This window comes from Equus przewalskii, chromosome X (genome assembly GCF_037783145.1).
Source record: "Equus przewalskii isolate Varuska chromosome X, EquPr2, whole genome shotgun sequence".
Taxonomy (NCBI): domain Eukaryota; kingdom Metazoa; phylum Chordata; class Mammalia; order Perissodactyla; family Equidae; genus Equus; species Equus przewalskii.
This window is the reverse complement of record NC_091863.1, coordinates 12768588-12794454: the sequence shown is the minus strand read 5'-3', so window position 1 is coordinate 12794454 and position 25867 is coordinate 12768588. Positions and strand designations below refer to the sequence as shown.

The 25867-nt window shown below is 40.3% G+C and overlaps 1 protein-coding gene across 32 annotated transcripts in view; it reads right to left on the bottom strand.

The window, feature by feature from the left end:
- REPS2 (RALBP1 associated Eps domain containing 2) overlaps positions 1–25867 on the bottom strand; it is a 247577-nt gene that overhangs the window by 174753 nt on the left and 46957 nt on the right. For 9 of the 32 annotated variants that reach the window (XM_070604194.1, XM_070604181.1, XM_070604182.1 and 6 more), the window contains one exon: positions 25163–25443. In XM_070604194.1, the coding sequence (XP_070460295.1) occupies positions 25163–25279 (117 nt within the window). In that variant the 5' untranslated portion in view covers positions 25280–25443. Of the gene's footprint in view, positions 1–24454; positions 24835–25162; positions 25444–25867 lie in introns of those variants that run through there. The other 23 variants (XM_070604176.1, XM_070604188.1, XM_070604174.1 and 20 more) reach the window with 9 other exon arrangements.

Genomic DNA, 25867 nt, shown 5'->3' with positions numbered 1-25867 from the left:
AGCTTCTGCTGGGAAGAAGGTACACTTCACCTCCCCTCACAGACCACTGGCCAAAGCAAATCCATGGCCAAAGATGATATTAAGAAAGGGACAGTGAATATTTGTAAGCAATTATGCAGTCTATCAACCCTTAAACACCCAGAGGTACTAATATTTTCTACACAAAGATATTCACAAGTAACTTGACAAAACTCACGCAACAGTCTACCAAGATTCAACCCATATCTACCCAACACACACACACACACACAAAATCAACATTCTCTCCACTTTAACACCGATTTGCAAACCACTCTATGAAAGTGAACAGTTTCTAAAAGTGCTTCAGAGATTCTGTAACATTTAATTCATTTTAATTTCATTTTTAAAAAATATATTTGATTCCACTTCTAAGTATATAACCTAGAGAACTGAAAACATATGTCCACATAGAAACTGATATATGAATGTTCATAGCAGCATTAGTCATAACAGCCAAAAAGTGGAAACAACCCACATGTCCATCAACAGATGAATGGATAAACAAAATGTGGTATATCCATGAAATGGAATATTATTTGGCCATAAAAAGGAATGAAATACTGATACATGCTACAACATGGATTAACCTTAAAAACATTTTGCTAAGTGAAAGAAGCCAGACACAAAACACCACACATTGTATGATTCCATTTATATGAAATGTCCATAGCAGACAAATCTATAGAGACAGAAAGTAGATTAGTGGTTGCCTAGGGGTAGGGTGGGGAACTGCTAAAGAGTATGGGGTTTCTTGTTGGGGGTAATGGAAATTATCTAAATTTGATTGTGGTGATGGTGGTAGAATCCCGTAAATATACTAAAAACCACTGAATTGTACACTTTAAATGAGTGACTTGTATGGTGTGTGACTTGTATGGTCATAAAATTATTACCAAAAAAAAGTCAGAATAGAAACGTGCCGGCCTTTTTGTTGTTGTTGTTGTCATCTCCTTTTTCCAGATCACTCTAAAATAAACATGATACAATTTTTGCCTACAGGTGGAGATAATTGAGGTTCTCAGGTACAGTGCTTGATCACACTCTGAAGAACTGCTTCCCTACAGGGAGAAGAAGAAAATGTAATTTGGAAACAAAAGAAGGTGGAGGATTCGGATTCACAAACTTGATGGGGAATAAAAATGAACTTGCAATTTCACACAAAAAAATATATGCTTTTTTTTTTAAACAAGATAGTACTTGTCACAGAACCAAGTACCAACTACCTACTCCTTACATGTGCTCCTTCAGTGTCCTGCTAGAGAACATTAAAAGGCTACCAAAACTGCCTTAAAGATAAAGGGGCTGGCCATGATCAAGTAACAAACCAAAATGATGCCTTCACATGACAGCAGATGCCTTCACATCACTGCCATCTTTTGCAAAACAATGTCTTGGGGAAAAGTCAGTTATGGCATTTTATTTAAATCTCCCTCCAGCCTTTTGCCCGTTTTTTCTGCATTCATACTCCCAGCCATGAAATGACAGAGTTTCATGGCTAAACCTCTGATCACTCCCCATCAGGATAAGTCAGAGAACAGCTCCACGAGAAAAAGTCAGGGTCCCAATTCTCATGGAGCATCCAAGCTCCCACATCTGCTCCATGGAGGATTGTGACACAGCAAAGGAGGAGGCAAGAGGCACGGTCTGGGAAAACTTCTGGGAGTGTGACCCCTATGCAACAATCCACAAGAAAGTGAATCAGAACCTTTTCTCCCCTCCCATGGATTTAACAGTGATCTACAGCCCATCATAGATCCAAAAACCTTTCCTTCTTAAACTTCTGTCCGTAGTAATAACTTATCCCCTGAAGACAAATTCTCAAATGAAAGTGAAAAGTGTCTGCAAAATACCTTGTAGGGCCCACAGAGGAGCCAACAGAAAAGAATTTTCTTTTAACCTTTAATTTTTTAAAAAAGATTTTCCATGAAAGGCTCTTAAGTAGGAAACTGCTTTCTTAAATTGTGGTCAGAAAATTCAGATACGATAACTCTTTATAATCTGCACTCTATTATGGAAGAGGTTCTTCTTTTTTTGTGCCATGGACCCTTTGGCAGTCTGGTGAAGCCTTATGGATCCCTTTTAGGAATGATGTTTTTATGCAAAAAATAAAACCTAGGATTACAAGGAAAGCCAATTATATTAAAATATACTAATTTGTGATATAGTAATATATATATGCTCTTTTATCATGGCATTAAGAAACCAGAACTAGGAGCCGGCCCGGTGGCACAGCAGTTAAGTTCACACATTCTGCTTCAGGGTCCCAGGGTTCGCCGGTTCGGATCCCAGGTGCGGACATGGCACTGCTTGGCAGGCCATGCTGTGGCAGGCATCCCACATATAAAGTAGAGGAAGATGGGCATGGATGTTAGCTCAGGGCCAGTCTTCCTCAGCAAAAAGAGGTGGATTGGCGGCAGATATTAGCTCAGGGCTAATCTTCCTCAAAAAAAAAAAAAAAAGAATCAAGAGCTAGTGGAAATTCTAATAACTGCCAAAATTTTGAAGTAGTGATTAGCATAAATGATATTTCAAAATATCTGCAACAGCTGTGATGCAATATGAACCTGATTTATTGACAACAAAGTCACAGGTAAGGCTAATAGTACTGTGATTTGTTGCCTGCATTCATTAGTTGATGAAAATGCTAAATATTCATTGTTAGTTAAAATACAGACGTTCTTTTTTCCTCCATCCAAGGTCAGCGTCTCTTCGAATTCTATCCACAGATCCCTTGGAGGTCTGAGAACCCACGTAAAGAATCTGTGTTTAAAAATGAGTAATAACCTAAGATGTGAATCGTTCCCAGAGGGATGCAAGTTTTAAAATGTCTGCAGACACCATTTAGAATGTTTTCTTTATAAACGACATAAATACAAAAGGTTGTGCTTTTTGTGATTTTTTTAATATTGCTAATGCCTTGTACCCAGCACATAAGACAGCAAACGTTAATAAATAAATAAGTAATATCTACATCTGGGATAAAAGAAGTAACTCATATTCACTTTTATTCTGGACATTGTCTTGACATAAATCCTGTTGTTAGACTTGGCTGACTGCCTAGAATTTTATCTGGACTAGCCCTTAACCATGGGAGAGAAAGCAAATTTTATACTACCCACAGAATTTATCCTCCGCTTACCTCCTACACTTCTTGAGATTGTTCTCAGATTTCTTAATCAATATTGAAGCAAGTAAAGTCTCCTGTGGCTATGAATTCTGGCACGCTTGATGGTATCCATAGAAACATCCTAATTGAAAACATTCAGTTCCCATTGGATCATCTTATCCCATGAAGCATATTTAAGAGAATTCATTTAAACCCTCCCACATATTTGACACCCTATAAAGAGTCTTGCAATGCTAGGTAATACATATATGGTATGAGGGGAAACCTGTAATCTGAGCATTCAAAATAATTCTAGGGAATTGCTTATGGGCACTCAAACCTCTGACCAGGATGTGTTTGCAATGCTTGGTAAATTCAGCATTTTGTCTGTAATATAAACAGCACTCTCAAGTTAGGCAAAGTTTATCATAAATTTCCCTTTTTTTATTGCATTAAAAACTGGCCACTTATTAACTTACGCCATAGAAGATAAGGTGTTAGAAGTTGAGAGCCACTTGGTTTCTAACCTTTCCTCATAATTTTGCCTCACGTGTTATTAAATGGCCCACAATTTCTCGTTAGAACCCACATCACTTTTCCTATATTAAATGTCCAGTGCTACAAATAATACAGGATCCAGCTCTACTATCTTTCTCTGACCAAGGCACATCTGTTCTGTGTTATCAATCGGTACTAGGGTGGGAGGGTAGAGAATCAGATGCTGTCAGTAAGAAAAGCCATTTTATCTTTTTATACCTCTTCCTCCTTACACGTAAAATGGGGGTGCAGATGCCGTGCCCCTCTTCTACTACAAATTCAGGAGGATTACTGCAATTGAACCCAAGCCTTACCCTCACCCGTTCTGCATGCCCCGGACGCTGCTCCTCCTTCCAGAGCACTAGCACTCACTCGACAGGAGTGGCTCAAGAGAAAAAAGAAAACACAGGGGCACAGAGAGTATGGATACCAGCCAAGGCTGACAAAGTTTCAATAACCTAGGATAGGAAAGCTGTACAAATATATTTATTATCAAGATGTTTCCACTTGTTATTATTATCAGCTTACTTTTATTGAGTAAAAAGTCTTCTGTGCTCATGCCAGATGGCCAGGAGAGCATCAGGAAATCATTTCTGAAGGATGGTGCTCAGAAATCCAAAACAAGCCAAAAGTTGAACCTCCTGCTATTTGGAAAACCTATCACCCATGCAAAGAGCAGAAAAAATGATGTGTTTCCTCTTTCCTTCAGGTTTCTACCCTGATTGGGTTATAAATATGACAAAATAAAATGATAAATATCACAATCTCAATACCAAATATGTTTGCCAATATTTAAGTGAATTTAAAATACAGGCTTTCACTTCATCACCACCCTGTAAGAAGCACAACTACTCAGGGTCCACCATGGTGTGAGAAGCCTAAACCCTGTGGAGAGGCCCTGGAGGACAAGATATCACATGGAGAGAGACTGGCTGTGGACACTGAGGAGCCATTCCTAAGAGTGAAGAAGCCATCTTGGCAGTGGAACCTCCAGTCCTAGACACCTACTCAACACCATCTAGAGCAGAGATGAACTGCCCAGCTGAGACTTTCTGAAATCTCTGACTGACAAAAAGTGTGAGAATGGTTACTGTAAGCCACTAAGTTCTGGGGTGGGTTTTCAGGCAGCAATATAGGACCAAAACAGTCAGTCATCACCTCTTAAGAGCGTGAGATTTGGTACCACCAGAGAAGTTACAGTGACCATTCTTCAGATAAGAGTGGAAAATGAACAAGGGTCCTTCCAGCTGGCTCAGACCTCAGAGTCACCCATCCTTAATCCTCAGGCAGAAGTTAGTTACAGCAAGAAGTGGATCATCTGACTTCTGGCCAACTCATCACAATAGGAATCATCAAGGCCCCATGGGCACTCATGGTGAAGGACTACCTCATTCAAATTAAGGTCTCCCAAGAGGAGGAAGCCTAGAGTAGGACCCTAAAGTAACTGCTGACTCTTCAGATAAATGACCTCTTGCCTCTAGGAATCCTGCTCAACTGTATGAACCCCAGAGAAAGCCTGTAAACTGTTTGGCAGGCACTTTAATAACGGGTGATGCAATCTATCAATATGCTAATCTCTCCAGAGCCCCACACTCACAGGCTAGTCCTGGGGTCGCTCTTCCATCTACAGCCCACTTGAACTAAGGAATCTGCTAACAGTCTCAAGGCCTTGTCGAATTTGTCAAGGAAATGAAACAGACACCCAACACCACACAGCAAAGGACTAGGCGGGTCATCTGGGCAATTTTATTATTTGAGTACTTTTTAATCTACAGTGTTTCTTCAGCTCCAGCAAACCAGGACATGTAGCCATGCTATCTATATTCTACGGTGCTACTAAAATTAGTTCTAATAAATATTCCTAACCCAGTTAGAAGAATAACTGGGAGTGGGTGGCCCTTGAAGAACACTGAGGAATGTTACTAAGAATAAGGAGTCCCTCCTACTCTGCAAAGCGTTTTACAGTTTCTTCCCAAAGCACTCTTTAGAGCGAAGTTAGTTTTGTTATGTTCACTTTACAGACCAGGGAATAGGGACACACAAAGACTGCAGTGAGAAACTGCCTTTACGAACTCTGAGCCTCTAAAACTGCTAGAATTTATTCCAATTTATATGTATCTATACCTATCAAGCCATGCACAAAAGCGTAGATGATCTGAATGACTATATCCAACTGGTCGACAGGCAAGATGGAAAACGTAAGAGGCAATTTATACTCTGGTCTGCCACCCTAAAGGAATAATTTCACCTCTCCTTGCCCTTATCCCATCCAAAATACCCCACCCTCAGGGGCAAAAATTTTCAAACTACTGATTATTTCTGTCAACTTTCAGAATAAAACTGCTTCCCTTAACAGGATTTAGACTTACTATATGGTAACTTATGCCAAAAAGAAGAAATTACTCTGCATTATATGGCAAATAATATTTTTATCATAGTCCTGACATGGGAGCAAAAGTCGAGTGACCTTATCCCAGATAACACAGGAAGCTGGTGTTTATTCTAAAATATTGTGATGGCATATAAAATGAGCCTATCAGGAGGTGGGAGTGGGGGGAATGGAGAATTATTGTTTAGGGGGTACAGAGTTTCTGTTTAGGATGAGGAAAAAGTTCTGGAAACTGATAGTGGTGATGGTTGCACAACATAGCAAAGGTACTTCATGTGGCTGAATTTAAAAATCGTTAAAATGGTAAATTTTATGTATATTTTACTGCAATAAAAAAAATTTTTTAAGGGAAAAATACGCCGGCATGAAGAAATAAAACAGTTATGAATGGTTAAATCATGCAATAACATTTCAATGGTAGAAAATGACTCAAGAAAGAAAAGTTAAAACAGTTTGGATTCCATGTTAGGTATATCTCAATCTGAATGGTTTTGAAAGCATTTTCAATCATAATTTTTTAATCTAAACATTGTCCTAAGAGGCTTCACAGTAATGATCACTCTGATATTTCATATCTAGAAATGCTCCAGACTTAGACAATACTTTAACCAAATGATCAAAATTTAAATCCCCAAAGAGAGGTAATGAGATATCACGTGCCTCCTCATGCATTCATTACCTGAGGGCACGTCACTTATGCAGTATCCAGACAAAAATGCATAATCTTAATCTAAACATGAGAAGCCACCAACCAAACCCAAATTTGGCACATTCTAGAAAAGTGTCATGAAATGTCATTGTTCAAAATGTCAATGTCACAAAGGACAAAGAAAGGCTTACAGGAACTTTCAGATCAAAGGTGACTAAAGAGCCATTACAAATAAATTCAATATGTGATCCTGGGGTGGATCCTGTATCAGGGGAAAAAAAGGATTTCTATGAAGAACATTTTGGGGACAACTGGCGAAATTGGAATATAAACTGAAGAATATTGTGTTGATATTAAATTTCCTGAATTTAAGTAACTGTATATGCTTGTGTACAGTTTTCAAATTTAATACTTCAGTAGAAAACTGTTGAAAATAGTATCTTGACTAGATACTATAAGGCTAAAGAAAAAAGAACTGTTCATAAATGCTGTAATCTAGTTAGTGAAAGTATTTCTCACATGGGTATGGGTTAGCAATTCTGAAACTACTTTATGTGTATACTAGAATTAAAGAAATAAATATATAAATTTAAACTGCTAAGGCATAAAAGAACGTGATGTATGCAACCTAATCTCAAATGGTTTAGTATAGATAAATGATAACATGGATGGATGGATAGATATAAAAGAGAGAGAGAAAGAAAATAAGGCAAATCTGATGAATGTTAAGCAAATCTAGGCAAAGAGTATACAGGATTTCTTAGTGCTATTCTTGCAACTTTTCTGTCACTTTGCAGTTACTTCAAAATAAAAAGTTCAGCCTGAGTCCTTGAATCACTACATGGCAGAAAACCACCTACAATACCAGAAATACCCACATTGGGAAGGAAAGCTTGTGAAAGCTTAAGCCCCTGAAAGTTGGGATACACAGTTGCTAGTGTCACACTAACCAATACGATAGAACTTAAATATAATTGATCTCTGCTTCTTGTAGGGCACAACTCTATTTTACTTAATCAAATATTTATCACAAATACTCTAGGAAATTATATGAAATGAAATGGATATGGATACACCAATGAATGCCAAAAATTAATGGGCAAAAGTTTGAGGAAAATTGGATATTTGCATAGTCTCAAAACATCTCCCCCAAGATACTTTAACTACAAGGGGAAAGATACCCTGCAGACAGCAACTTAAGGGATCAAGGTAAATGTCACCAGTAATAAGACATATCAACATTATGCTCTTCATGATACAATGCAGTGAAAAAGGATGCATCAACGTTTTTCTAGTAATCTTACCAAAAATTCACAACTTTACTCAAATTATAACATCAACCAAACCCAAAATAAGAGGCATTCTACAAAATAACTGATCAATAGTCTTCAAAAGTGTCTTGAAAGACAAGATTAAGAGACTGTTACAGACTAGATCAGTCTGAGGAGAAATAACTAAATGCAAGAGGAGATTCTGGATAGTACCCTGGAACAGAAATAGGCCACCAGTGGAAAAAGTGATAAAATTTAAATAAAGTCTGTAGTCTAGTTAAAAATATTGTACCAGGGGCCGGCCTGGTGGCGCAGCGGTTAAGTTCGCACATTCTGCTTCTCGGCAGCCCGGGGTTCGCCAGTTCGGATCCTGGGTGCGGACACGGCACTGCTTGGCAAAAGCCATGCTGTGGTAGGCGTCCCATGTATAAAGTAGAGGAAGATGGGCATGGATGTTAGCTCAGGGCCAGTCTTCCTCAGCAAAAAAGAGGAGGATTGGCAGTAGTTAGCTCAGGGCTAAGCTTCCCCACATACACACACACACACACACACACAAATATATATATATATATATAGTACCAATGTTAATTTTCTGTTCTTGATCATTGTACTATGATTATGTAAGATGTTAACATTAAGGGAGCAGGGTGAGGAATATAAGGGAACTCTCTGTTCTATTTTTGCAACTTTTCTAAAAGTCATTTTCTGTAAACTCATCTCTTGAGTGATTCAATATTCCCACTGGACTGAATATACATGTTAACCTCCACTCCCACTCAAAACTCCACTAGAACAATAATACAGGGCTTTTTAAAAAAATGCTTAAACATACAAGAACAAAAGAAAGGGAAACAACAAAATTATGGCAGCTAGAAAACAGATGGACATATAGTGACCGCAGGAAGTGGAAACCAAGAGGGTCAATTCATACAACAGACTCTGGGAAATGACCCAACTCCCTCTGAGGTGTAAATGGAGCTAGAAGCAGGAGGATAACAGCATTTCAAACCTAAGACACCATTATTTCAGGTAGCTAGACTGCCAAGAGTACACTGCCAAATAGGATATGCCATAATACTTTACCACTTAGCATTTATCTTAGACTTATTTAAAGGAACTCCTGTAGACTTAGATTTTTCATTTATCATTCATATATACATAAAAAGGAAAATAAGCAAATTAATTGTTCAAGGTTTTCCTAATACCTCTTCAAATTCAGAATTTGCCTTGCTAATCTTTTTGATTAAGAGTAGCCAATGTCCATATTCTTCCACAGTGTTGTCCTCTGTGCCATCAATAGCATTCAGTGATGCAGCATTTCTTTAAAAAATCCAAAAAAAAGAAACTGGAACCATTAGTACTCAGCTTTGAAATTATGTAAAGCTAGACTATTTTTGACCGCTGCTTTGAGTTTGCTGCTAAACACTGGAAGAGCATCCAACTTACCACCTCTCTCACTAACCCCACCTCTCACCCATTTGGATCCTAAGAGCTAACAATGTTCCACTCTAGACTCCAGTATCCCTTCCCAAGCCACTAACACCAAGCCTGAAAGCTTTGATGCAATGTAAGATACCGTCAATTGTGAAATGTCCTGATGGGGCAGGGCAGGGCATGTGCCTCAAAAATAAATAAATCAAGACAGTGTGGGGCTGGCATCATAGAAATATAGATCAACAGAACAGAATGGACAGTCAGAACATAAACCCTTATATTTATCATCAATTGATTTTGGATAAGGGTTCCAAAACCATTCAATGGCAAAAGAATGATGTTAGGACAACTTTGCAGCAAACGACACTAGGACAACTGGATATCCATATAGAAAAGAATGGAGTTGAACCCCTACCTCACACCACATATAACAATTAACTCAAAATGGATCAAAGACCTAAATATAAAAGCTAAAACTCTCAGAAGAAAACATAGGAGTAAATCTTCATGATCTTGGATTAGGCAATGGTTTCTTAAATATGACACCAAAACATAAGTGATGAAAGCAAAAAGTAAATAAATTACCTCACCAAAATTAAAAGTTTTTGTGTTTCAAAGGACACCACCAAGAACGTGAAAAGACAATGCACAGAATGAGAAAATTTTCACAAGTCACTTATCTGATAGGGTATTTATATGTAGACTATAAAGAACTCTTACAACTCAATGTTTTATAAGGACAAATAACTCAACTTAAAAATGGGCAATGGATCTAAACAGACATTTCCCTAAAGAAGATACACAAATGGCCAATAAGCATTTAATATCACCATTAGTCATCAGGTGAATGCAAATTAAACCACAATAAAATACCATTTCTCACCCATTAGAATGGGTATAATCAAAAAGACAGACAATAACAAATGTTGGCAAGGATGTGAGAAATTGGAATGTTCATATATTGCTGGTGGGAATGTAAAATGGTGCAGTAGCTTTGGAAGAGTCTGGAAGTTCCTCAAAAGGTTGAACATAGACTTACTGTATAACCTAGCAATTCCACTCCTAGATAATTAACCAAGAGAATGCAAATATACATCCACTCAAAAACTTGTACACAAACGTTCATAGCAGCATTATTCACAATAGCCAAAACGTAGAAACAACCTAAATGTCCATCAACTGATAAATGGATAAATAAAGTGTGGTATATCCATACAATAAAATAATATTGGGCTATAAAAAGTACTGATACATTGCTACAAGATGGACGAATGTTGAAAACATTATACTAAGTGAAAAAAGCAAGTCACAAATGACCACATACTGTACTATTTCATTTATATGAAATGTCCAGAATTGGCAAATCCATACAGATAGAAAGTAGAGTTGTGGGTGCCTAGAGATAGTGGGATTGGGAGGGACTGCTAGTGGGTACAGGGTTTCTTTCTGGGGTGATAAAAATATTCTAGAAATAGTTAATATATCAAAAACTGAATTGTACACTTTAAATGGGTGAGTAGTATGGTATGTGAATTATATCTCAATAAAGCTGTTATTTAAAAAGTAGGTAAACAAGAGATAAAGGAGAAAACATTTTTTAAACTGCATGAATGTTCCAAAGTTGATTATGTTGAGCATATTAAATCCAACAGGATGAATGTAGATGTAATCTTTATCATACAGAGGATTTATTAAATTAAAATAGCACAATAGTGAAGGTGTCTTAGTTAGGATTATTAAAGTATCAATGTTTATATGTTGGCTGAAAGCCCAAAAGTAGAAAGCAATATAGTTAGAAATAAATAGAGCCAGGAGAATTATAATTACTAACCTAACAAAGGAAACACATTAACTAGTAAAATGATAAAATTCATTACTCTCCCTCATTTGGGAAGAGTTATGAATACTTGTTATGATAAAAACTAGTACGGGTATAAAAAGAGAGCTGAAATCAAATATATTTGAGATATGCCACAGTACGTGAAACTCAAGCTTATGAAAACAGTAACATTTAGTAGGAGAGAGGAAAACATACTACACACCAAAGGAGAATTCAAATACAAATGAACCTGTATATAATTCCAATCTGCTTTTATTATTCATTACAATCTCCCATTCTAGATGTAGAAGAATATAGAGTTGGGGTTGGCAAACTTTTTCTGTAAATACTTTCAGTTCTGTGGGCTACACAGTCTCTGTTACAACTACTCAACTCGGCCGCTATAGCGCAAAAGCAGCCACGGACAACATGTAAACACATGAGTATGGCTGTGTGCCAATAAAACTTTGTTTATGGAAATGGAAATATGAATTTCATGTAATTTTCATGTCATGAGATATTCTTTTTATTTTTTTTCTGAACCATTTAAAAATGCAAAAACCATTCTTAGCTCATAGGCCACATGAAAAAAAAAACAGGTGACAGGAAGGATTTGGCCCACAGGCTCTATTTTGCCATCCTCTGACAGAAGAATGCTTTTGTATCAGAAACACTTCAACATATTGATAAGCAAGAAGGAGCAAGCAAGTCTTACACTGCACAGCAACACTTACCAGAAACAGAAAGGCATACTAATAACTACGCCTCATCTGGAAAATAGTGACAAAAACCACTGAGAATGTTTATGGGAATTAAGTGAGTTAATACACAAAAAAGTTCTAAGAGTAGTACTGGATAACCCACAAGCCACTCAACAACTATTTCCAATATTATTAGCAAAAAGATATTCATACTGACTCCAAGAGAAAAGACAAAGGCAATGATTCCATTTCTGCAGTAGTACAATGCACATTAGAATGAGAGCGACTACTTTTAGGTCCCAAATTCCCAGCCATGGTATTTTCTTAAGAGAGCCTAAAATTCTCAAAACTAGAGTAAACTTTATTTCAGCACCAGAAAGCTGTTATTTACATGTAAGACAAATTTCTAGAAGAAAGGTGAGAGGATGACAAAACGTTTGAGAGTTACTGCTCTAAGAAATTGCCCGATGGATTTTTCAAAGGAAAAATTAAGATTAGGGTCATCCTTGGCTCCACATGTGAGACTAATGCTAAAACTAGCAGGGGGAACTGACTTTTACCAAGGATTTGTTCCGTTTAAGAACCTAGAAAAAGTTAGTATTTGCTAAACAGCTCAGAGCTCATCTATTCCATCTGACCACTTGCTACTTCTTGGTTTCTAAGTACAAGGCACTTAGGCAAAACCATTTGTTCAAGAATGAGAGAATTATACTACTTGCCCCCCACTCAATCTTGTGTTGCACACCCTGTAGCACCAACAGAAAGGGTAGAGAAATCATTTACCTATCACCATGAGAGGTGGCTTCAATCATATTTACCTGACCTGCAAAGGAAGGTTTATAATTCATAATTAAACAGAGCGCCACCACCTGCCTTTTCCAGATAAAATTACATTTTGAGAGAGAAAAACAAATCAATACTCATTTTGATTTCACAACCTTAAACAATGGAATGCTGACAAAGCACCCTGCTATACATTGACCCAACCACCTGTCACCAACATCGCCCTCAAACACAAAGGACTATTTTTATGTAGTACACTACGGAGCTAGATAATATCCCATTGCCATGGCAACAAGTTTTCCAGAAGACATGTTAGCCCATGAAGAATGCAAAAGAGAACAAAGCTAGTTCTTTGCATTTGCCTTTCGAGTATATGAGGAGGATTCTAAGTTATTTAAGGCCTCAGGCTGCTCAATAGGGCCCTAGTGAGTTGGAGCAATGTACAAAGAAATCCTGAGTGGACACAAATAGCTATTTTTGGATGAGAAAGAATCCCTACAGGAATCCTATCCTTCAGGGAAAGAAAAAAAGCCAAACTAAGGCTAGGCTGTACCCCTAAACGTTATAATATGCTTTCTACTCCCCTAAACTAACTCATCTCTGGTCCTAGGGGAATCTTTCCCATCGTGGGCAGCTACTCCTAGGAAAATCTCTAAGAGGTCCACTCCATTGCTGAATCTTTCCCAGTGCCCTGAACAAGAACAAACACTGCAACCCATGGAAATGCCAAACTCTGATCAAAAAGCACACACACGCACATACACCCGAATGTAAAAAGACAACCCCACAGTCCTCAAGGCTTCCCTGGAGAAGTGGGAAAAAACAGCTCAGATGGACTGGTCACTCCTATCCAGCCCTCTCCTGTCCCCCCTGAAGGTCTTACACTTAGGCCATGCTTGGCACAAATGGACTTCCCTCGCTCCCCACACCAGCCATGCCACATTCTCCCTAGGATCCAGGGCAGTGGTTCCCAGTCCAGCCTGTAGCCTGTGCTGGTTCTTCCTCCATCTATCCCCCAGAGCCACCCTCAGCCCTTCTTCATCTACTCTGCCCAGAAGGCTGGCCCCTATTAGCTTCAACACTCTGGCTCCCCTGCCTCTGGCTTCCAGTTGGGTGAAGACAATGGGAAGCACTGCAGCACATCAGACAGCAGGAGACAGAGTGGTTATTTGTCCTTCAACCCACCAGCCCTTCCCCGGCCACAGTTCTGGCAATGGCTGCGTTATTCTAAAATACTGTTCCTGTAAGGGAACCACCTTTCTAGCAACAACATTCCCTCCCCTGGCCCCTTCACATCTAGGATGCTGTCTAGGGACAGCCATGACTTCCTGCTGCTAGTCGCTCCATGGGTCAATGTTCCTGTTCTCAGTAAAATCCCCTGAGCATGCCATTTCCTGTGGGACCCTGAAAGATACATAGCCTTACTCCAATTTCTGATGGCTTCCTTGGCCTCAAAGTTTGATTAATCTTGACCCTAGACTGTCTCATGTTCTGCTTCACCATACCACAGAAGCTCCTTAGAAACGGTCCAAATCCCTTACTCAGACACACACCCATGAAATCACCCTTTAAGCAAGACTTCCAACATTTACACAGAATTTCTATGAAAGCAATAGCCTCTCCATTGAGACAACATCAAGAAATTTCCCTTTTTTAGTTTGTCTCCTCAACAAAAACTGAATTTCAACCCAAATAATTATCAAAGGGATTGCCAGAAGTCACTTATCTATGTGACCTTGGGCAAGTTACTGAACCTCTGCACCTCCATTCTGTTTTCTTCAAACTGGAAATGATAATACCTATCTCGTGGTTTGGTTGTGAGAATTAAATGAGATGAGCATTCTAAAAATTATAGGACAAGGCCAAGTACACAGTAATCAGTAAATAAATGGTAGCTGCTATTATGATTATCATCATCATATATCTACAACCAGGGTTGATTTTGTCCCAGGGGACATTTGGCAATGTCTGGAAATATTTTTGGTTGTAACATCTGGGGGAGGGATAGAAACTGGCTCTTAGTGGTTTGAGGCCAAGGATGCTGCTAGACATCCTACAATGCTCAGGACAAGCCCCACAGCAGAGAATGATTCGGCCCAAAGTGTCAATAGTACCAAGGTAGAGAAAGCTTGATCTAGAACAATGAGTAAATTAAAAGAATCTAAAACACTCACAGGCTAAATTTCATGTGTTTTATTTACTTCTATTGCCATCTCTCAGCAATAGGACTATAAAGGTATCAGAGTATAGGCAAAGGAGAGGAGTTAAAACATTTTTAAATAATTTTAAAGAGATCTTAAAGGGGAAAAACCCTCAAAAAGCAAGCACACCAAACATCTCTGAGGGCAAAAAGCTGTTCATGTATAATCATCTGTTTTCCACAAGGCTGACCCTGAACTAAGGGAGAAACAAAGAGATTACTGTATTAAATATGTTCTTTTGAAGGCATCAAGGACAAACATTACACATTAATATTTATACATATTTAAGAAAGCCTGCTTTTAAAAAAAACAAAAATAATTCTTAATTGCTGACATTTATGGGATTTACTTCAATTAGTCAGGAAATTAACACAGGTGAACCACTTAATTACCCTCAGGAGGCTGAACAAACCAACGGCAAAGTGTTAGAAATGAATTAAGTCAAAGCAAACATTTACTACTAGCCTAATGTTAACAGCCTCTCCTGGTCCTGAATTAAATTATCAAGATAGCTGGGCTTCTCCAGTCTGTTAAAATCACCTTTTCCTTCAAGTCCATGTTCTAGCCAGTCTCTGAAGTAGAGGTAATAGTGGTAAATAAAATAGGCCCAACAGCTCACAGGCACGTGCTCCAGAGGGGCTCTCTGGAGTGAAGCGGAGTTCAGAAGGCCAGATAGAAAGGTCAGGAGCAGGGAGAGCTCAGAGCTAGGACTGCAGGGTGAGGTCCTGGGGGAAGCAGCTGAGCGTTCATTCACTCTGGGCTTCCGTCATCCTTGCAGGACTGCAGGACGGACTGGAGGGGGAGGGACCACAGTGCCTTACGGAGTCTCATTCCTGACCCAGACTTGCCCGCTGCTGCCATTCTGACTTTGGAAATAATGAACTACAAAGAACTGAAATGTCTAGTCCCGACAGTTCGCAACTCTTCAGAGTAGGCTTCTTAACCACTTCTGTGCTGCGGTCCCCTTTGGCAGTCTGCATAGACCTCTTCTCAGAATAATGTTTTTAAATGCATAAAATTAAACACTTAAAATATGTGGGATTATAAACAAAATATATTGAAATACAGTTATCAAAATATTAATAAGTTTGTGGTAGTAATACATGTTTCTTCATTAACACAGTGAATAATATCAGCCAGTGCATCTAAACTATTGTAAATTATCATTGAAATACCTGCAACAATTGTAATATGATAAAAAAATACCCTATTTCTACCAGTGATAGTCACAGGTACTGCTAATACAACTGTAGCTTGTTGCCTACATGCATAATAGAAGGAATGCTCGATTTCAATTAGAAGTTAGTAACAATAAAGATGTATTTTTTTTCCACATCTAAATGTGCAGACCCCTGAAACGGACCCAAGTTAAAAAGGCCTACTTTAGCATATTCCGTGCAGGAGTGGGTATGCAGGGCATTCATATCTGCTTTTCCACTTTTTTTCCTGCCTCCTACTAGTTGAGTGAAAAAACAAATCACCTAAAGGCTAAAATTGAAAATAATACCTAAGAAGATACATATTTGCCAGTTCTACTTGGCATAAGAAGATGAATTATGCATGAAAATGGTTTTTTAAAAAGATAAATTTGAAATTAGCAATTGAGCAAAGACATATGTATATTCTGGCCCCAAAAAGCTAAACAGACTAATTTTCTGCTTCAGAAAACCCTGGAAGGCAAGTGTGGTGGAAAGATCCTAAGGTGACCCATCCCCCATAATTCTCACTTCCTGGTGTCTGTACTTTTGTATAATCTTCCCTTGGGTGCAGAAAGAAACTTTTGACTTGCTTCTAACCAACAGAACATGGCAAAGGTGATGGGATGTTACTCATCTAAGCCAACTGGAGAGAGAGAATCTCCTGCTGGCCTTAAAGAAACAAACAGCCACGTTATGAACCACCTATGGAGAGGGCCATGTGGCAGGGAACTGCGGGTAGCCTCTAGGAGCTGAGGGCACCAGTCCTAAAATCACAAGGAAGTGAATTCTACCAACAAGCACCATGAGCTTGGAAGAGGTCCCCGTGTTCCAGAAAGGAATGCCACCTGGCCAAGGCCTTGATTTCAGCCTTGTAAAATCCCGAGCTGAGGACCCAGTTAAGCCATGCTGGGATTCCTCACCCACAGAAACAAAGAGGTCCTAAATATGTGTTGTTTTAAGCTGCAATTTAAATTTGTGGAAATTCATTATAGAGTAATAGATAACGAATGCAGTAACAAATAGTGGGGGTGACCAACCATCCCAGTTTGCCTAGGACTGTCCTAGTTTGAAAACTGAAAGTCCCATGCCTCAGGAAACTCCTCAATCCTGAGCAACCCAGGCTGGCTGGTTGCTGCTATGATCTGAATGTGTCTGTCCCTCCAAAATTCATATGTTGAAATCCTCATGCCCAACATGATGGTATTAGAAAGTGGGATCTTTAGGAAGTGCTTAGGCCATGAGGGTGGAGCCCTCATGAAAGGGATTAGTACTTTAAAAAGAGACCCCAGAGAGCTCTATTGCCCTTTCCACCACGTGAGGACACAGCGAGAAGGCACCACTACGAACCAGGAAGGGGGCCCTCACCAGCCTCCAAATCTGCCAGTACCTTGATCTTGCACTTCTAGCCTCCAGAACCATGAGCAATAAATTCTGTTATCTATAGGCCACCCAGTCTGTAGTATTTTCTTATAGCAGCCCGAGAGGACTAAGACAGCTGTCCACCAATAGACGTGTACTAAAAAACAGAATGATATAAATACAAAATACTAGGCCCCTGCCTTTAGAAAACAAATAGAAAGTATGAAAAAAACCTGGAAAGGAATCAAACTCTCTTTAAAAAGTTCCCAATAATTAGTGAAACAACTCAAGATTTCCTCAAAACTCATTTTCTATACCCTTAAAGTAGGGCAGTCCCTAGTTATGAGTGTGAAACTAGGACAATGCTCAAATCCGTCTTGTATTTCTAATCTTCACTTTGCTACATTTTCAATCTCCCTGTTGATTTCCCCAATTATTCTAAATCAGTTCTCAAACATCGTTACCTTAAGACTGCCAGTGGCTTGATCGTGTGGAATCATCATTCAGTCTTGCCATTTGACCATAGGCTGTGGGTACCTTTTCTGCCCATATTAAACTTCATGTTCCCATCTCTTCTGACCACCCACAGGTTCCTTCATTAAAGATAAACCCTATGAATCATATGATGTCTGAGATTTGCTTCAGGATAATAGAGGGGGAAAGGAACAACAGTGAGACTGCAGATGGAATGGAGCTGAACATGTACTGATGGCTGTTGAGCCTGGTTGGCAAGTGCAGAGAAGTTTAATATATCATTCTCTCTACTTGTTTAAGATTTCCCATTTATAAAAGGCGAGAAAAAAAGCAAGCCTATGAAAACCTAATCAATTAGTTCAAAAGTCCTCTAACACGCTCAAGAATATCAGTGTGCATTCTGCTATCTATGAAGGCATTTTTAATATTAGTATGTGTTTAGAACAGTCCTCCAGTCACACGACATTCTATACAAATAAAGAAAAATGCCACCTACTTTCCTTAGGCATAAAGGTCTCTATAGCACCATAATGATGAGTCATTGTAACAGCAGCCAGTGAAGATTTTTACATAACGAACTAAGGAAACAAATGAACTAGAGCTACATGTGTCAACAAGGATGAATCTCAAAAACATCACAATGAGAGGAAAAGCAAGTTGCGGAAGGTTACACAGAGTATGACAGTCTTCATTTTAAGTTGAAAAGCCATACAAAACAATACATTGTTTTAGTGACATATATATATACACACATATACACGTACAATATATGTCCATACAATATATGTACATATAATAAAAGTATTTAAAAAATTTCATTTCATGCACACCACATTCAGGACAGCAGTATCCTCTGGGGTGGGGAGGGAAGAAAAGATGACCAGAGAAGGGGTCACAGGCAACTTTCACATTAACTGGTCTGTTTTACTTCTTATGCTGAGTGGTAGGTACACAGTTGTTTGCTGGGTAATCCTCTAGTTTTGCACACCTGAAATATTTTTTATAAGAGGAAATAAGTAACTATCATGCAAATGTTCTCCTTTTCATCAGACAATGGTTTGGTTCTGGAACTTCCTATATCTGCTGGCATTCATTCTCTTTTACAAAAAAGAACACTATCTATCTCAAATAACATATATTCCTAGTGTTTTAGTATGCTGGCCTCTACTTCCCTAAAGTATATGTTACAAGGGATATGATATAAAGATGCAAAAACAGGGAATTGTTCCATTTGCATTTTTAAAAATAGTTCTGGCTAATTATAACAGGAAAGAGTTCACAAGAATTTTGTCTTTTGCCTATAGTTTTCTTTAATGAGGAAACAGTTGCTTCAAAGAATTACAAGAAAACTTTTAAATATGACTTCTTCCCAAAGGTGAGGTTATGCACAGGAATTTTTAAAGTATCTCCTACTTCTCACAGCTCTGTTCTACTTCTTTACCTCAATTAAAGCTGCTTAAACAATCACAAATTACTTATTGGCTTTTCTCCCATTCAGTGATTTCCCCTAATAACACAGAATCAACAGTGCTTTATAACTATTCCCCTTAATGGCTAAGACTTAACTATCAAGTCAGAGAAAGACAAATACCATATGATCTCACTCATATGTGGAACCTAAAAAGCAAACAAAAAAACCCCCAAATTCATAGATGATACAGAGAGCAGACTGGTGGTTGCCAGAGGGGAAGGGGGGAATTGGTAAAGGTGGTGAAAAGGTACAAACTTTCAGTTATAAAATAAATAAGTCCTGGGGATACAATATACAGCATGATGACTATAGTTAATAATACTGTATTGCATATTTGAAAGTTGCTAAGAGGGTAATTCATAAAAGTTCTCATCACAAGAAGAATTTGTAACTATGTGAGGTGATGGATGTCAACTAGACTTATTGTGGTGATCAGTTCACAATATACACAAATATTGAATCATGTTGTACACCTGAAACTAACATGTTATATGTCAATTATATCTCAATTTTAAAAAGACATTACTTCAAAACAAAAAAAAGAGTTAACTATCATAAAAATGAAAGCTAATTATAATGACTACTTGAAATACGCACAGAATTCCCAGAGACTAAAGACACCATCCTAAAAAACAGATACTATATGGGCTGGCCCCACGGCCTAGTGCCTAAGTTTGGCATGCTCCGCTTCGGCCATCCAGGTTCATGGGTTCAGATCCCAAGTGTGGACCTACACCACTCATCGGCCATGCCGTGGCAGTGAACCACATATAAAATAGAAGAAGACTGGCACAGACATTAGCTCAGGGCTAATCTTCCTCAAGCAAAAAAAGAGGAAGATTGGCAAGAGATGTTAGCTCAGGGCTAATCTTCCTCAACAACAACAAAAAAGATATTATAAAGGACCCTATATAGTTTGTTAATTCATTATGCCAAACATCAAACTTGCCAGTTTAAGGTAGATATTCTATTTTTAGATGCTATATTGGAAATCTTTTCTTACTCAAACTCTGAAGAATAGAAATATTTGCATTGGAATGTAAGCTCCGAGGGGACAGGGAATTGTGTTTGATTCATTGCTGTAACCTCAGCACCTAGAATAGTGTCTGATGCACAACAGAAACTCAAATACCTCAACTACATGTCAAACCCAAACCTGCTTCCCACCACATCCTATGCCTTCTAGTAAAATGCTAGCCTTTGAATACCAACAAAATACTTCATAACCCGGGAAACTAATCACTCTAACATTTGTAGTTCTTTGTCTTGAAATATTAAACAAAAACTATTTACCTGTTTCTCAGACACTCATATTTTCTTTTTCTAATTTTTTTTTTTGAGGAAGATTAGCCCTGAGCTAACGACTACCGGTCCTCCTCTTTTTTGCTGAGGAAGACTGGGCCTGAGCTAACATCCATGCCCATCTTCCTCTACTTTATATGTGGGACATCAACCACAGCATGGCATGCCAAGCGGTGCCATGTCCACACCCGGGATCCAAATCGGCAACCCCCGGGCCACCAAGAAGTGGAATGTGCAAACTTAACTGCTGCACCACCGGGCCGGCCCCTCTTTTTCTAATTTAAAAGCATTTCATTCTACCATTTTTCTATCTAGTACTAGAATCCTTCTTTTAAAATAAATCAGCATATGAAGATAAATACTCTATAAAGAGACCAAAAGGTCTTTTAAAATGGTTATTACAATGCAATAAAATTTAATTCAAGGTGGCAAATAAGCATATGGAAAGATGCTCAACATCATATGTCATTAGGGAACTGCAAATTAAAACAATGAGGTACCACTATATATCTATTAGAATGGCCAAAATTAGAACACTGACAAAACCAAATGCTGACGAGGATGTGGAGCAACAGAAACTCTTATTCATTGCTGGGAGGAATGCAAAATGGTACAGCCACTTTGGAAGACAGTATGGCAGTTTCTCACAAAATTAAACATACTCTTACCATATGATCCAGCAATCACGTTCCTTGATATTTACCCAAAGGACCTGAAAACTTGAGTGCACGCGGATGTTTATATCAACTTTATCCATAAATGCCAAATTTTGAAAGCAACCAAGATGTCCTTCAGTTGGTGTATGGGTAAATAAACTATGATACATTCAGAAAACGGAATATTATTCAGCATTAAAGAGAAATGAACCATCAAGCTATGAAAAGACATGGAGGAATCTTAAATGCATATTACTAAATGAAAGAAGCCAATCTGAAAAGATTACATACTGTGTGATCCCAACTATATGACATTCTGAAAAAGGCAAACCTATGGACAGAGAAAAAAGATCAGTGGTTCCCAGGGGTTGGGAGTAAGAAGAAGGGATGAATAAGCAGAACACGGAGGATTTTTAGGCAGTGAAAATACTCTGTATGATATTATAATGATGGATATATGTCATTATACATTTGTCTAAACCCATAAAATGTACATCACCAAGAATGAATCGTAATGTAAACTATGGACTTTGGGTGCTTATGATGCACCAATGTAGGTTCATCAGTTGTGACAAAAGTACCACTCTGGTGGGGGATATTGATCATGGAGGAGGCAGTGCATGTGAAGCCAGAGGATATAGGAAATCTCTGTACCTTTCCCTCAATTTTGCTGTGAGCCTAAAACTGCTCTGAAAAAATAAAGTCTGTTAAAAATATTTTTAAATAAATAAATAATATATATATATTTCAACTGAAAAAAACCCTAAGATAATTCACTTCCGTAACAAAGTAACAGGTGTAGTGGTTTATTTTTACTCCAAGGAGGAGACAAAATTAAGTATTTTTATAGAACATTTACTCTGGGTAAGATTTTCACCCTTGCTGGAACATTATGATAACCTTAACTGTTTGGTTATTAGGAAGAAAATCTGGCTATTACCATAGAAACTACCAGGGCTGGTTAGTGCCTCCATGATTTGGGCAGTTATACCTGTTGGGCCACTTAATTCTGAACTTACAGGTTTCTGTTTAACAGGGAAAGACTAAAAACATCTACCTTTGTTTTAAAGAATGGCTAATACACTCACAGGGTAGTGCAAATCAAAATGAATGGAGCGAGCCAGCACATGTGCACGCACACACCCAGACACACTACATCACACACCACCAAAGTGGTTGGTAAAAATTAGGTGGCTGCCAGCTGCTTGATTTGTTTGAATCTCTTCTGATTATATTTCCCAGTCCAGGATGCCTTTGATGTTAACTTTCACCTGTACGAAGACTACTGGCTTACTGTAATTGTGCTAGGTTAATGGGGGAGGATCTATTTTGTTTTGCTGGGGTGAAAAAGACATCTTAAAGCTCTGAGAGATTTACTACAAGCAATCTTCTAGGGATGTCCCCTTCTGCCAGCATCTGAAGCAGTCTTTTGCAAGCAAGTTTCATGAGGACATCAAGAATATAACCTCATTCGTGCAAAGGCACTGTGCTTTGGGTTCTTACATCATACATACCTCAAAGGAGCATGGGTTCCAACACCAGGAAAGCCCCTACCCCAACTCCTTAGGAGTCAACCAACATATTCAGATTTAACATGCCCACCTTCTCTCACACTCCATGTATTACTGACAACAAAATAAGCCTTAACAGCTGCCCAGCTGTCACTTACTTGGTGTGGCCTCAGACACTTATTCCTCTTTTAGGTGAGAAGTAACAACGGCATTTAATAAATTTATTATGCTTGAGAGTATTCTGAGAGCCTCATGTAATGGCCATGGTTTGTGTTTTAAGACACTGACCTTTTCTCTACCTGGTCCAGCTCGACGGCCCATGAGCAGTGACAGAACTGTCTATATATCAAGGGCTTCTTAAGGGACAAGCAGCCATGCTAAGTTCTGTGAATCTTAATTATATTTTCAGAAATCCTGAATTCTAAAAGGTGAAAGATTACAGAGTGGCTAAAGTTATGCTAACAAACATACAGGAATATGCATGCAGCCTTAAGTGATTTAAAAAAATACCTACAAACATAATGATATTGCAAGTGAAACCTAAAACTCTCAGTACTCCTTTGGAACTAGATTTTAAAATACCACTCCCCACTCTAAATATTCAATTGACGTTAACTTTCATACTGACTATTGCTTTTAAGAAAAGCTTCATTTCACGTTTTGAGCCTGATATTAAGAACCTTATCACCATAAAGTGCTGGTAACATCAAAAGACAAAGTGCTTATCAAGTAGTCTTGCTCCAAGGAAAGCACAAAACAAAAATAGCATCTGCTGTGGATCATCCCCTCGTCCTTTTCCAGATAAGGAGCAGCCAAGAGGAGGCAACTACGACACACCTTACTTTCCAGTTCTATTTCAAGTCCAAGTAATGATAAGATGGGAAACTACAGCTGTCCCCCGCGGTGGACGTCTGGGGTACACCTCTCACCCTAAATGGGAAGCTTGGCTTTGCCTTGACGGATGTCCTCTGCAGCCCTGCGTCCCTGCTCTGCAACTTATTAAGGCTTTCCAGTTTAATACTAATATTCAGAAATACGTTAGTGGGCAAATATACATGGTAGATGTGTACATATTACAAGGATACAGAGCGGACGACATTCAGTCCTGGGCTCCCGGCCCTACAGACACACACGCACACTCTTCAAGTTCAAATCCCAGCAAGGCACCCTGAGCGCCCACCCCTTCCACCCACCCAGAAGAGGGAAGGGCAGGAGCGGCGAGCAGAGGTTAAACCAGACACCAGCCAAAACAAACACTACTTCCAGAACAAGGCAAACTTTGGGTCTAAGCGGCTGCAGGGCCCCAGAAATGGCCGGGGAAGGGCAGGGAGTGTCAGGCTGTCTCAGGGGAGGAAGACGGCGAGCGCACCCAGCGCTGCTAAGCTGCAGAGAAGCCTGCTGTCTCCCGGGGGTCAAGGGCGTCGCCGCCATCCCCGGCTGCGAAGCCCCCTCTCTGCGACCTGGCCGAGGCCTCCGGGCCCCTGTGGGCGGCTCCGTCGCCCCACTCCGCCCCCTTGTCCCCACAGAAATGGTCCCCACGGACTCGCAAGACCAGGGGCGCGGCGACCTACCTGGTGCAGCGTCTCTGCGGGCAGCTGCGACGCCCGGAACAGGTCGGCCACTGGGCCCGCGGCTGCGGTGGCCGCGCCAGGGGCGGCCCTGGCGGCCTCAGGGGGCCCGCACCCGGGGCCCCCGCCTGCGGCGCCGGCGCAGCGCGCGAAGAGCTCGGAGTAGCACTGCTGCTCGCCCTCGCTCAGCAGCAGCGGCGGCCCGGAGCCGCAGCCCCCGCCCGCCGCCGCCTCCATGGGGCCTGGCAGGGGGCCCGGCGGAGCACCGTCCACGGCCGGGATGCCGCCGCCTTCACCTCAGCTGCCGCCGCCTCAGCCTCGGCCTCGGCCGTCGCCGCCGCCGCCGCCGCCCCACCGCCCCCACGCCCCGCAGCTGCCGCGCGGCCGCTTCCTCCCGGCGCGCGCCGGCCCCGCCCCCGGACTTGAATGTTGTGCCTCCGCTGCGCGGCACATGGAGACAGGCGCGGCGCGAACCAATCGCAGCCCGGGATCGCAGCCCGGCCCCGCCCCCGCCGTCCGCCCCGCCCCGCCCCGCCCGCGCCGCGCCAGGTAACGAACTCCGCTCGCTGCCCGCCCAAGGGCTGGTCACCTGCTCCGCCCGCGCAGCCGGGCCTGAGAAGGCGGGGGCCGGCGCCGTTCCGCGCCCACCCTGCGCAGGAGGGGCGTCTTTGGCTCTTCGCCGTGCTTGGGAAGGGGAACATCCACATCTACCTGGAGAATGACGGTTTTCAGGAGGCGGGGAAGGCTGCGGTGTTTTCTCCCCAGGACGCTGGAGCAGATGTGGTGCCCACGGCACGCCATGCCCTTCCCAGAAAAGGGACGAGGCATGGGAAATTAGGCTTCCCTTTTCCATAGCAGCACTGCTTATGTCTTGAAAAGCTGGAGGACAGAGATCTCCGTACGAACGGGGTCCCAGTGACTTCCTATAGTGTTCAGGGTGGAGACGAGGTTAAGGCCACTTTCTCAGGCATGGCTCAAACCTGGAGTTGACCCTTAAAAAGGAATAACATCAGTTAGTGTTAAATACTAGAATAATAAGAGTAAAAAAGGCCCTGGGAAGAACTGCACATATATATATTAAGCCTTGCTGGGAAACACCCAAAGCGAAAAAGTCATTCGGATTAAGCACTAACAAAAAATATGTTTTACAATTTGCTTTAATAAACAGATACATAAAACTTTCACCCCAAATAGTTTTATTTTAATTAAAAACAGAAAACAAAAAACATCTCAAAGAATAGCACTGATGATAACAAACACATTTTGGTCAACTAAAATAAGGACCAAGGATAGGAAGAGAGGAAAAAATCAGCAGATGGTAAAGACGGGGCCGCGGGGGGAGTGGGGGGGGGCGGGGAGGCGGCTACTTAAGAAAAAGCAAAAGTTATGTCGATTCATGAATGATGGCCAGAGTAA